Source organism: Rhincodon typus, chromosome 12 (genome assembly GCF_021869965.1).
Source record: "Rhincodon typus isolate 14 chromosome 12, sRhiTyp1.1, whole genome shotgun sequence".
Lineage (NCBI taxonomy): Eukaryota > Metazoa > Chordata > Chondrichthyes > Orectolobiformes > Rhincodontidae > Rhincodon > Rhincodon typus.
Genome location: NC_063343.1, coordinates 13623762 through 13637519, shown reverse-complemented (window position 1 = coordinate 13637519; position 13758 = coordinate 13623762). Strand labels below are relative to the sequence as shown.

General features: G+C 39.0%; 1 protein-coding gene across 1 annotated transcript in view; it reads left to right on the top strand.

The window, feature by feature from the left end:
• Positions 1–13758, top strand: part of LOC109934887 (ran-binding protein 17-like) — a 557500-nt gene that overhangs the window by 181946 nt on the left and 361796 nt on the right. Inside the window, exons 3-4 of the mRNA XM_048603939.1 lie at positions 4446–4519; positions 7514–7594. Coding sequence (XP_048459896.1) covers positions 4446–4519; positions 7514–7594 — 155 coding nt within the window. The remainder of the gene's footprint in view (positions 1–4445; positions 4520–7513; positions 7595–13758) is intronic.

The following is a 13758-nucleotide window of genomic DNA, read 5'->3' as shown; positions in this document are numbered from 1 at the left end:
TTCCTGCTTCTCTGATGCTGCCTGGCCTGCTGTGTTCCTCCAGCTCCACACTGTGCTGTCTTCGACTCCAGAATCTGCAGTTCTTGCTATCTCTGAATAATTTGAATAAGGATCTCTGGACCGGAGACGTTAACTCTGCTTTCTTTCCACAGATGCTGCCAGACCTGCTGAGTTTGTCCAAGCAATTTATGTTTTTGTTTCAGATTTCCAGCATCCACAGTTCTTTGCTTTTCACTCTCCAATTTCTTTTTAAACAAAAACTACTTTCTAGAAGATACAAAACATTAGATTTTTTGTTGCTCTGATTTGAGATAGCAAGATAAAATGGAATGTCTGCTGTCAGTTGTTAACAGAAGTTTCTTCTTTAAGCCAATTACATAAAGTATCAGTCATAGGAAATGTTTCCAGCGTGATAAAAAAAAGTGATTTCTAAGTATGTGAAAGGGACAATGCTGCTTGACCAGAAAGTGATATTTTCCACCATATATTTTAATCTATTAGCCAAGCCCAGTGCAATGTAGATAGAATTTGTTTCTATTTATTTGTATTCATTTAATAGGCAGCTATTGCTACGTGGTACTCATTTAAATGGATTAGATCCATTTAAAGCTGTGCCACATACATATTCATGGGAACAAATGGTCTCACTTTGAGTAAATTAAAAAAATGCCACACTTAATGCTCAAACAGGAGAAACAAAAGAATGTTGTTGTCATTGTTAACGAGTGCCTCAATTTACTGTTCAATGGGGCAGATAAATGGATTTAGGAGCTAATAATCATGCCTGTCATTCAAGGCTGGTGCGTGGAGTCCCATGGGTAGAGGAGGGCCCATGGGATGAAAGGGTTGATATGGTGTTTGATGGGATGATGGGTATCCAAACTAATGGAAGATAAAAGGATTAGAAATAGTTACAAGGATGATTGTGGATTAAAAGGCTGTTTCATTGTACCTTTTGTTTACAGTTCTGTTTGCTCGCTCCTTTTAGTGCAGTAAACGGTATTTCCCTTGTTGCACTTGTGCTTTTGAATGCAAATTAAGACCACACATTTTATATTTAACTTGTTCTTAATAGCCTTCTAATACACCTGTTTAGTTAGAGGTAAAGTTAATCACATATGGTTTAGTTTAACTGCATTGCTTTCTAGAACTGATGAGGCTTGTTGTGTCACACTCGTAGTGTACCTGTCTCTGAGCCAGTAGACCCAGATTCAAGCCCCACCTGTTCCTGAGGTGTATAGTACCATCTCTAAACTGGTTGATCCAAAAACATATCTAGAACAAATAACCAATAATTTCCACTGTAAACCACCACTTTGTTATTTGTTTTTATAATCATCTGCTATGATCTTTTAATTTTGTACAGATTAAAAAAAGTAAACTGCAGAAGCTGTAAATTAGGTACAAAACCTTAAGCACTGGAAATGCACAGAGGATCAGTCAGCATCTGAAAGGAGAAAATAACAGTTTGACATTTTAGATTGATGGCCGTTGTCTCTTCACCTCTAATTGAAAACATCTTTTGCTCAGCTGGCAACTGATTTGATGTGTTATCTAACATATTCCATTTTTATTAAGTACTTGGATAAATCCATTTTCCATGGGTAATTGGACCGAATAAGTATATATTATAGAAATCCTTTTTAATTATATTAGCTTTTTTATAGATCTATTAAAGAGCAAGTACAGATACAATGGTCTCTTGTATTATATCATTCCATGTTTGTTTTCAGCCAAGAATTTGAATAGCTGACTACTCCTAAGTTGGTTTACAGCTCTGTAATTGATTGTATAAGAACACAAGAAATAGGAGCAGGAGTGGTCCATTCAGCCTATTAAGCCTGCTCCACCATTCAACAAGATCATCGTGATCTTGGGCTTCAATGTCACTTTCCTGCCCACTCCCCATATCACTCAGTTCCCTGAGAGACATTTCTGCTATAATTGTGTTCAGTCATGGAGACTCCACAACCCTATATAACAGATAAATGTAAGGATTCACAACATTTCAAGTGATGAAAGTTCTCCTCATTTTCTTCCAAAATGATCAGCCCCTTATCCTGAGACTGTACCTTGCGTTTTAGTTTCACTGGTCAGTAGAAACAATCTCTCAACATCTATCCTCTCAAACCCCTCCAGAATTTTGTATATCTCAATGAGATTGCCTGTTATTGTTTGAAACTCCACAGATTATAGGCCCATTTTCAATTACAGAGAAAGTCCTTCTCTTTTGTTTTCTCATTTCAGTGTATTAATTGTTGGAGGTTATTTTAGTATAACCTGCAATTTGTACTAGATACATTGACACAAACACCGAGAAATGCCAAACCAACAAGTGAACGTGAGGTCTCCCCAGTTGAATTTAAGCAAGTAATGTGAGACCATATATTCCCACAAAGTTTCAATAAAAATAGAGATATTGGAAATATTCGGCACACCTGGCAGCATCTATGGAGACTGAGACAGTTGCCATTTCAAGTCTGTGATTTTTCCATCAAAATGCTTCATTGTGCTTTCAACCTGAAATATATCAAACATTGCATAATTTGAAGAAGAGACAACACAGTGTGGAGCTGGAGGAACACAGCAGGCCAGGTAGCATCAGAGGAGCAGGAAATTTGACGTTTTGCGTCAGGACACTTCTTCAGTCCTGACCCGAAACGTCAACTTTCCTGCTCCTCAGATGCTGCCTGGCCTGCTGTGTTCCTCCAGCTCCACACTGTGTTGTCTTTGACTCCAGCATCTGCAGTTCTTGCTATCTCTGAATAACTTGAAGTAAGGTGCAGTATTGCTGTAATCAATTAAAGTAAATATCTTAACTTCATGCGTGATCTTAGAAATGTGGGCAAAGCATAAGCTGTTCTTTCAGCACTTGGAGTAAAATTCTCAGAAACACAATAATGCAGGTGAGCTTTGCATTTTTACCAGCCAGTTTCCTTGTTTCATCAGGAAAGAAACCAAAAGAAAACAAAGTGAAACTCTTGGGAAATATTTTATATACCTGTTTCACTGCGTCTGTTTTCTGCTGCAAAAAGATTCTGCACTGTACACTAACTCAGAAATAACACGACACCAGATTATAGTTCAATAGGTTTATTTGGAAACATAAACAAATAAACCTGTTGGACTATAACCTGGTGTCATGTCCACCCAGTCCAACACCAGCACTTCCACATCATATACACAAAGCTGATATGGTTTAATTTTGATATCAAAGGGAAAGCTAAATTGGGAAAAAAGTTTGTAGAATACTTTCCTTCAAGAGTTCTACAATCCTTCTGTTCTGGCGTTATGCTCATACCCAATTACCATCTTCTCACCATTAGTGGCTGTGTCTTTGGTTCTCCAAACCCTGAACTCTAGAGTTTCCTCTTTAAGTCACTCTGTCACTGTATTTTCTCTTTTCTTTCCTGCTTTATGATGGCCATTAAACTGTCCTTTTTATAAACTTTAATTTATCTATCTGGATATATCTATGCATGAAATTTAATACTCTCCCTTGAGATAGGTAGGTGGTAGGGAATTTAAGATGTGCCACCTTCCCAGTTTTGACCCAAGTTTGGTACAGGAAGATGCAGTGAAGGAGACCCTTAATTATGTGATTAATGCCCACTTCAGAACCTCATTCTCCCACTGTTGTATATAACCAGCATTAGGCAGGGGAGTCAATATGAAGGAAACACAAAGAGAACACCCTTTTGGATTTGCTAGTGGGCTCTTGGGATGGGTTATATGTTTAAAGGCACTCAGGGTTGGTGGGAGGGAAGAAGGTTGTGGAGGCTGTGAGCCATACATTGCCTTTCTTGCCATGCCTCTATCCTCAATGATCCTCATCCTATCATTACTCACCTTTGGCTGGGGGATCCTTGGGTGATCCTGGGCTTCTTGTAGATCTAATCCCAGCAGCTCCCACTGCTTCTACTAGTGCTACCTGCATTGTTCAGAGGCTGGAGCTCTCAGGGTGTGGCTCTTCTACCCCCAGACTCGTAGACCCGGGAAGGCCTGCTGCTGTCCACTAATTCATTGGCCTAGTCATTGGAGGTGATACAGTGCTCTCCAACATGTGGGTGAGACTCCCCTTCCCCTGCATTAAGTATCACCTGATATGTTATGAAGGTCAAATTCTTTTTCATTACATTCCTGTGGATTGGCTCAGGAGGAATTTCTATAATAAAGATGCTTTGTAAAGTTTTTGAGTTGCAAGTCAAAGCTGAAATGCTACTCATCCTTACCAGCCTAAGAAACTAGACAGTTTTCTGGATTCTTCGCCAATGGGCAAGAAAAATTCCAGCCTGACCTCAAAATATATTTGTGCACAAAAGTTAAGTTAAAATCTTTGCTTCTGACTCATAAACCTCATCCTTTTACCTACAAATCCATTAATCAATTGTGATGGATTTTTGCATGATTTTAACTTAAAACACCTCGTTATCTTTTTCCCTCAGGTTTATGTCCGAATATCTGAAGCTTTGAGTCTAACCGATGAAACACGTGTTCTTGAAACATTTGTGGCAAAAGTGTGAGTATGTTTCAAATGAATTATTTCCCTACATTGTAAGGTAATGAATGGTGTGGGTGCAAGCAAACTATTCACTTCATGACAATTGTAAATACAATGTTTTTTCTTTTGAGATGAGTTAACCTACTTAATTCACTGCATCCTCAAGTTGTTCATTAATTATTACAGTGTCTTTTTTTGTTTTGTTCTTATGCCATTTCCAAATCACCTAAACATTCCTTAAGTATTTGTAAACCTCTTTAAATAATATTTCTCTCCTGAGAACTTCCTGCTGTATCACCACAAACAGACATTTTACTTTATTGATGAACTGCATGTCATTATTATACATATCATGAATATCATGGATCAACCTCTTGGGGTCTCCCGTAGTTTCAGCTCTCTAATTGAGGTATCTGTTGCTAAACATTCTTGTGAGGAACCTTATCAAATGCTTCATAAAAGTCATGGCAAAAATTGTTTACTACTTCCTAAGTTAGTTAGGTGCACAGTGATATATATCAAAAGGGTTGGGAGCAAGCAGTCCTTGATATCCCACCCAACTCCCATTCCTACTGGAATGAATTGGATTGTTGTAATCTCTGTGGCTTGCCTTGCACCACTGTTTCTGTCATTACTCTATAGCAAGTGTGCTGGAATAATCCTGCTGGCATTCATTCTTTTCTAGAACCTCTAAGCTGTGAGACTCCTTACTGCTACCTCCCACCCCCAAGCTATCACTCAGCTTAATGCAACACATGCACAACTCTCCTCCACCTCCTACAGTTTCAATATTGAAGCTCAAAATGAACTTACCTCATGATTTATTGCTCCTGATCTCTCTGGCACCTTGCTCTTTGACTCATCTTTAGCCTTTGTCAGTTCTTTATTAAATGGTATCACTAAGGTCCAGATGTGTTAATGGGTCTTTCTGTGCTCTCTTTGGGTTTGATTGAGAAACTGACACATTAAAAATTGGTAACAGTCCCTGCTGCTTAAATAATTGTATATCTAGGATGATGTGATGCTGTTATTTCTGGGAATCAGTACCTTTATTAGATGCATTAATGTCAATATAGTGCATGCAATAACAAATTTAACACTGGTAATGCCAGACGATGAATATTTCAGAATTATTCTTTATGACTATAATGACACAACCAGTGTATGCTGTGCTAATGTAATTTGTGTACAACTAAACTCTGAAATGATTAAAAAGACATTAAACCATGTTTTCATTAAATGTTAGGTGCAACATTATGTGCAAATTGTTTTCTCAGAGATTCCATTGCAGAAAAAATGAAACTCTTAAATAAACAAAGCAGAAGAGCTTGATACCTCAAAAACTTGGCTCTACAACTTTATCTATATCACTTTAAAAGCTAAAAAATATCTGGACCATTAAGACCACAAGAGTAGTTGTTAGTCCATTTCCTTTCAATTAAGTTATATTAGGTTATGTTCCCCCAGTGGCCCCAATGATAATAGCAAACAGCATTGTGCAATTGAGCTGTACAGAATGTCCCAGGTTTGAATTTGTGCTTGTCAAGTTAGCTATTTGCCACCTGAATGACAGTAGGAGTGCCAGAATTGGCCTCACCAGACCAGTGAAAGTTGGACATCAGACAGCAATTCCAATGGTTATCACAATCCACTGATACCAAGTGGATTGAAGCATCTGTGTTACACTACACAGCTGACTAGCCTGTTGGGACTTAGGAGTAAAAACTGGTAAAAACTGGTAGCAGGAGGGAACCAACATCTAGCACAAGTAAGCATTTTCAGTAAGAGGGAGATTAGCAAAACGGATACTCATCTTAGAGTCTTTCTCAAGGAGAATTTTCTTTAGATACTTATTACATTTTCCTCCTCAACATTAACATTTCTCATAAATCAACAAGGCTAATGTATCTTTTTGAGACCAATATATTTACAGCAACAAGTATTTTATCACTATATGTGGATCAGTCACAAGAATGGGAAGCTTTGGTATAAGCCAATGTGAACAAATTATTTGTTGTATAACATTATTAAAGTTCTAAAATGCTTTGGCTGTTTCAATGCCCTCTGATGTGCAGTTTAACCCATGCGTTTTCTGATCAAAATCTTCCACTGACATTTAGTTGGAGACTTTATGTCTGTAGTGAACAGTGACCTGTACTGGAATAAGCTCCATTATAAGTGCTTTCACACCACAGCAGTGCAGTCAATGAGTTTCAGCATACTCCGTCATAGAATCCTGGGGCCATTTAAGTAATTTTCATTTTGTGTAGTAATCCCTTACTAATGCTGCTGTGTCTCAGTACAATGATCCCACGCTGTAGGTGGGTGAGTAGATCCACCCCATTCACTAATGTCAGTCACTGGGAAGGCATAGTTGAAAGAAAAGGGGCTTTCTGTGCAGTAGCCAGAGTGAATGTGGAAAGTACACTCAGGTTGTCAGAAAATTTGGCATTTGCACATCAGAATATTTTCCAATCAACCTGTTCAGAGAAGTTGTTACACACCTCTGGAACAGGTGAAACTTGAACCTAGACCTCTTGGCTCAGAGTTAGGGACACCACCACTGCACCACAAGAGTCCAAGATTTGCACATAGAAGCTGATGTATAAATGCACTGTAGCACCTATGGAAACATGAGATAAGGTAACATACAATAATGTAAGCATGAACCCTTTGGAACATATTTGAAGATGAGGTTGCAGGCATGTTCTCTGACTGCTGAAATGTAGCCTTGTCTAATATTGCATTAAGGAACTGTCTACGGTAATTTAAATGTATGAAGCCAGTATGTGGATGTCTGCTTACAAAGTGAGAAATGTTAAATATGAATGTATTTGTGGAATATTTTGATCATGTGCTGTATCTATTCCAAACAGGAAATGAAGAAAGAGTTTTTGTAAAGAAGGAGAATAAGCAGATAGCCATTCTGCTTGTTGCTCTCTCAGTTTGTTGACAGTTTTCAGAATTAGATGTTTTCACAGGATCTAGTAATGAACATCCCTTTTCTTACAGTGTCAACAATCTAAAATGCTGGGGGAGAAGTGAGCTTGTAATTTCCAGAACACTGCAGTTTCTTAATGACCTATCTGTTGGATATCCTTTGCATTGATGTCATGGTGCAGCTGCAGTAGAAAAGGTTAGAGTAACGTGCACTTTGAAAACAATTTACATGGTTCTGCATGAACAAAAACTGCTCACTTGGCAAAGACCTCTCTTTCTACTCCGTCCTCCTCTCTGCTAGTGTCAAGTCTAAAGGAAACCTACAGTTTTACATATATTCCTTTTGAATCTCTGGAAGAAAAAGACACAAGGGGTAAAGTAATTGATGAAGTGGATCATAAAAAGTCTTAGTCACGTCTTGCTCCATTTTTTGAAATCAGATGTGGGTATTGCTGACTAGGATGTTCAGTTAATAAATGTGGAGATTAAATCTGATCTCAGTTTTGATCCCTTCAGAAAATTCCTTTAGGTGGTCTGACTGGTTGCAAGCTGCTCAGGGTTATTTAAGAAAGACTGGGATATTTTGACCTGTAATTCCCTCTTTCTTGCATTGTAGTATATTAAACTCCTTCAATGGATTCATGTCCTGCCGTAATGTTGGACTGATTTGATTGCTTTTCAGCTTATTTTTTTCCACAAAATGAAAATCTCTCTACCTGGGTCTCCCAAGCACATTAGAGGGACAAGTTTGTTTCCTTGCAAACCAGAGCAACAAGCATTGAAATCAAGATAAAATGCCAGCAGTGCATTACATTGGTAGTATTTTATTAAGTATCTGTGATTTAGCAAACTATATCGAAAGTATATCAGCAGTAAGAATTGTTAGAAATGGAAAATGGACACTCATTCAAGTCATAGCATCTGGCTTAAAAGACCAACCCTCATCTTTTTCACATATTCCTACATTTGTGACTGTAATTGTTTATAGGGAAGTTTTGACTTGTGTGGTAATGTTATTGGCCTAGTAACTCAAAGGCTAATACTCTGAACACATGATTTCAAATCCAGTCATAACACCTCGCAACGCCAGGGACCCAGGTTCGATTCCACTCCTGGGCGACTGTCTGTGTGGAGTTTGCACATTCTCTACAAATTATTGGAATTTAAGTTTGGTTAATAAATCTGGAATGTAAATCTTGTCTCAATAATGACCCCTTTAAGAAAGGAAATCTGCATCTTTACCTGGCCTGGCTTCCATGTGATTCAAGAATTACACCAATGTGGTTGACTTCTAATTGCCCTCAGTGTCTGAGTAAGACACTCAATTCAAAAGCTATGACAAACAGCAACAACTGTCAGTGTTGCCAGCAGCACCCATTTCCCACAAAAGAATAAGATAATTCATCTGTATCCATTAGCCTTGGGATGCATTTCTTCAATTCTCATAAGTTTGTAGTTAGCTATACTCAATTCTATGGCTGTTGAGAATTGAGGCTGGACTGGCTAATTTGTTATGTATAAGAGTAAAGACGAGTGGGAGATTAATATTTCATTTGTGTCCTTTCATCGGAAGTTAATTTTTCTGGCAGAGGTTCTGAAGAAACATCTTTCCTTCCATAACTAGTGGAATTCTGTAATTTCATAATAAACTATAAGAACAATATAAACTGGAAAATCTCAGCAAGTCAGACAGCATCTGTGAGAGAAACAGAGTTAGCATTTCACGTTGATGATTTTTCTTTAGAACTCTCTTCTTCAGGATTTCTTTTATTTTTATTTCAGACTTCCTGCACCTGCAATATTTTACTTTCATAGTTTTTAATATTTTCTGGATTTTAATTTTCAACGTCTAGAGTGCCTGGGTTATGTTTTTAGGCGCAATCAGAAATATAGCAAGTTATCTGATCCGCTTGGACCTCAGGAACTTTACATTCTGATGTTAGCTGAGGATATTTAGGTTTTCATTTTTTCTGAACATTACTGGCAATTTTGAGAACAAAAATAGAAAGAATTAACTTTTGGAGCTAGGTTCGTCAATTGTTTACCATTCAAGAAAGAGGTTACCTGTTTATCTCTTAACATCTGAGTCACTAGCCAATGTGTTACCACTCATCCAAACTGACAACTGTTAGGTTTTGGACGAGTGCGCTTCTAATGTTTATAAATGTCTAATCAAGCTTGACTCAGGCCTCTGGTGGTTGCAAACAATAGTGTATCAGTCAAGTTATATGGTTCGATTAGAAAGCAAAAGCAATTTCTATAGATATAAAAACTAAACATATATATATCAGCAAAACGTAAATGACGTGAAACAAGTTTTTTGTTTCTAATGCCGTATTGTTATTAAAGTTAAGTTTTAAACCTTTTGCCCCCCCGAGGCAGGCAGTGAAAGCTCCAGAAAGTAATACCCACCCACTTTTATACTGGAATTTAATATGCAACTTTTTATTGGAAAATAATCGCACTTGTCTGCCAAAATCCACCGTGCAATATTTCTGTTTGTATGGGTAATGCAATAAAGGCATGGGGTGCTATTTATCACTGCAAATTCTGAGGTTTTCAGGATTCTTTTTATTATTTTAATATATTTCCAAGGTATTAAATCAAAAAAATGATGAATTACACTTGTCTTTGCTGTGTGGCCATTTTCACCCCAAATACAATACACATCCCAATTTTTGTGGTTATTTTGACTGTTTATGATATGTCTGTTATTTTTCTCTGCAAAATATTGTGAGTGATCTTGAAATAATATTGCCAAAGTAATTTCCATCACTGTTTTCAGAAGTGGTGCACCAGCGAGATGTGCTTTCCAGCTTTCTCAGACATCTGTATTGTACCAATGAGCTTTTTACTGGGAGAGGATGAACGGAAAAAGGTGCAAATACTTTTCTCAAAGTTTTTACTTGTTAATTTTGTGTAGATTGGATGAAGATGGTTTGCGACAATGAATGGAACACTTTATACATCAGGTACCCTTGCTCATTAGGTCACCTACTGGACAGTTTGAATTATAGAGAGATGCAGAACAGTGAGAGTCTATTTCCATGGTGTGCGCATATCATGAAATGCAAAATGAAGATACTTTTGCATGAATCCATCAAACGATCCCCAGGGATTTTATAACCCAAGTTAGATATAGAGAAAAGTTTCCTCTGCAGTGTCTCATAAAACACTGCCTGAGAAAATGTAACGTAGGTAGGTAGGTACAGAGTAAATCTCCTATTAGTCTGTTCCATTGAGCTGGCTTATACCTTGAGGGTGGGCAACACATGCATTAGTATAAATGTCAAGGACAAGCTGGCCTTCACTTAGCCCTTTGCTAGCAGGAGGTGAAACCTCTGTCTCTCTTCTGTAGGAAATCTTGCCTCATAGAGCGGCCAGCTGATCAGAGGTCAGCAGCTCTGCATACTGACTATGTGAGCAGGAGCAGTGGCCATTGCCTTTGCTGCAGGCAGGCCAAGGAGGTGAGTGAGAGCAATCAACAAAGACCTGCAGGTAAGTCCAATATCTTGCTGGGGTCGGGCCAACAATAGGGAGAAGCCTCTAATAAGCATCAGGAACCCAGTAAGAGACACCCCATTGCCATCCCACCTCACTTTCACAGATCAGCTCCCATACAGTTAAACCTGCTGAACTCTACTTTGAGCACTGGCATCTTTGTTGCCTGTTAAATCAGAGCAGTACTTACAGGCCTCATTACAGATCAACTATAATTTCTGTTCTCTGCTCCTTGTGACCTTTGACCTTGAAGCAGTATGAACAGGAAGTAAGTTGAAACCAGAGTCATTTGGCCAGACAGAAAGGAGCATTGTAAAACAAAGGAGAGCTAAAAGCAAAGAAGAGCTTGAGACAGTATGCAGACAGCACATATATGCAGAAGGAGAAAGCAGACAGAGAATTGGGCAGAATCGCATAGGGGTCTGAGCGATGTGAGGTATTGTGAAATTTGTTGCAAATCGACAAGCCCAACTAGGCAGCAGGGAATTGCCAATTAAGGGGAATTGTGGCTTATTAATCTCATTAAATTAATATTCAACTTCCTGTCTTATCATTAATTAGACATTGAGAAAACTGGACATGGAAATCAGAGTGGGTGAATACAGCTTGCCGCTGCTCTCAGGAGTTCCATGTTGGACATTGAGCACCATCAAATCAATAAACATTCTATGGGCACCAATCACAAATGCCCCTTGTCCACTGCATTTGTTATGCACCAGCCTCGAAGAACCCTCACGACACTTGTGCAGTCCATTGACAGGATGTTTCAATGCTGCACCAGCAACAATCATTGTAATGCTGCTGCAAGGACAAAGTGCTGAGGAGAACACAACCAGCTCAGGGACTGGACAAACTGTATCTCTGGGCTGTTTGCTTGTTGTCTTAGTACTCACTCTCTCTGAACTTACCTGGGTGCACACAGAATCCCTTCCATCCATTACCTTGCCTTATCTTGGCCCTTCAGCCCAAGTTACCAGGCTCATATTACCTCTTTCTTGCTGTACCATTTAGTGTAGTCACAGAGGAAGAAAGCTTTCAATGGTTGTCAGTAGGCTCATCAAGGGAAATAGCTTTCAGTCAGGGAGTCCAGGCATAGAAAGCTTCCACTAACAGTCCATGAGCTTTGACATGATCCATCAGCCACTCAGCGCAATCAGAGTTAGAATGTTTTCGAACTAACAGAAGAAGAACAAAATGTCAGGCAGCCACGATCCACCTTGGATCTTTTTCCCCCCCTATTGGAAGCTGTTTTCCTTCTGTCATGACAGAATGGCAAGTATTACAGGTGATTGAAGCAGGAAGGTACCCCAAGTGAGTGATTAGGCAGCACAGAGAGTATGCAGGCTTAGTGGTGCTAGGGTCAGAATGGGCAACAGCAAGTGACAGAAGATATTGCAGGCAGTAGTGAGAGTGGTAGAGCATGGGTCTCAGTGGGAGATTGGTCTAATAGCAGACATACAGTGCGTGTTAAATATCAAAGAGAAGATGATGGCACTTATGGTGAATAGAGAAGGACGTTGACCTTTTTCGTAGAGTAATAGGCATTCTTCCACATGGCTAAGACTGATTTAACCTGGATAGCAACCTCAGACCAAATTAGCATAGTCTAGTGTTGTAGCCTCCACTGCTGGTCCTAGGGGAAGAAGAAGTCTCACTTCTATGCCACCCCATCCAGCAGCTCCTGCTGCTTAGAAGGGTGCCATTATCCCCCTGTCTGCCTTTTGTGGGAAATATTTTGGAAAGCATGCAGGGCAGTTGTGGATTGACAGTGCTTGACCAAGTGCACCACAGACTTTTGGAGATGTCGCAGGCACAGGGGATGCCAGGCAATATCTGCTGAGTGGTAAATTGTTTTGGTGATGCCACATGTTAAGATGGGGTCAGAATCAAATATGACAGACACCATAGAGGCAAGCTAGATAGTTATTGAGTTGAGTTTGCTAAGTTATGGCAAGAAATCTCACAAAGCCTCACGACAAAATCCCTCCAAAAAACCTGATGCAGCTTGCACTTAGCCAAACAAAGGTTAGATTCAGCCCAGAAACAGAAACACAGAGAATTCACGTGAAGGGTAGAAGCAGATCACTCTCAGGGAGAAGTCAGTTTTTCTACTTGAAAGAAAAAGAGACAGGAACTCTTAAAGGTACTGTGCAAGCTGGCTAATAAAGTTTTAAACGCTAGAAAGTTATTTGAATAGTTCAGATGTGCTTTAGAGCTGGTTGATTCCCCAGAAGATGCCGAATCATAAACTGGAGCGTTATTGGACAATTGAAAAGGAGCCCTGGAAAGCTGCACCATCAGCACTGTTGTGATCCCAAGGAGCAAAGCTTCGTCAAAGAATTTCTTACTTTGGAGGTGTGAAAGCTGTTGTTGTTAGGACTCCTGACCTCAATAAAAAAAACATGTCATGGAACTGTGTAGCTATGTAATGGCATAGTTAATGGAAATGCTTATGGATGTATCTTTATTGCGTAAATTTAAGTAAAATTTACCTTTTAATTTGAACTGTCATCCATATTGTATTTATATTGGTTCTGTTTAGTGTTAAAGGTATAAAAAGTAAAACAATGTTGTTAATTTCTACATATGGGAGCCATTCAGTAAATTTGGTATCTTAGTTTACCCATGGGGGCATAGCAATACAGAGTAGTCCTCCTCGAGCACTGTCACACAAAGCACTCCAGGGTGGATATACCATTGGCTAGATACAGTGCAAAGCATTCATTACACTGATCCATTCAACACTGCAGGATGGTTTAAGTGTGTATAACTTACAGTGTAAAGCTGTCTCTACACTACACTATTAATTATATACA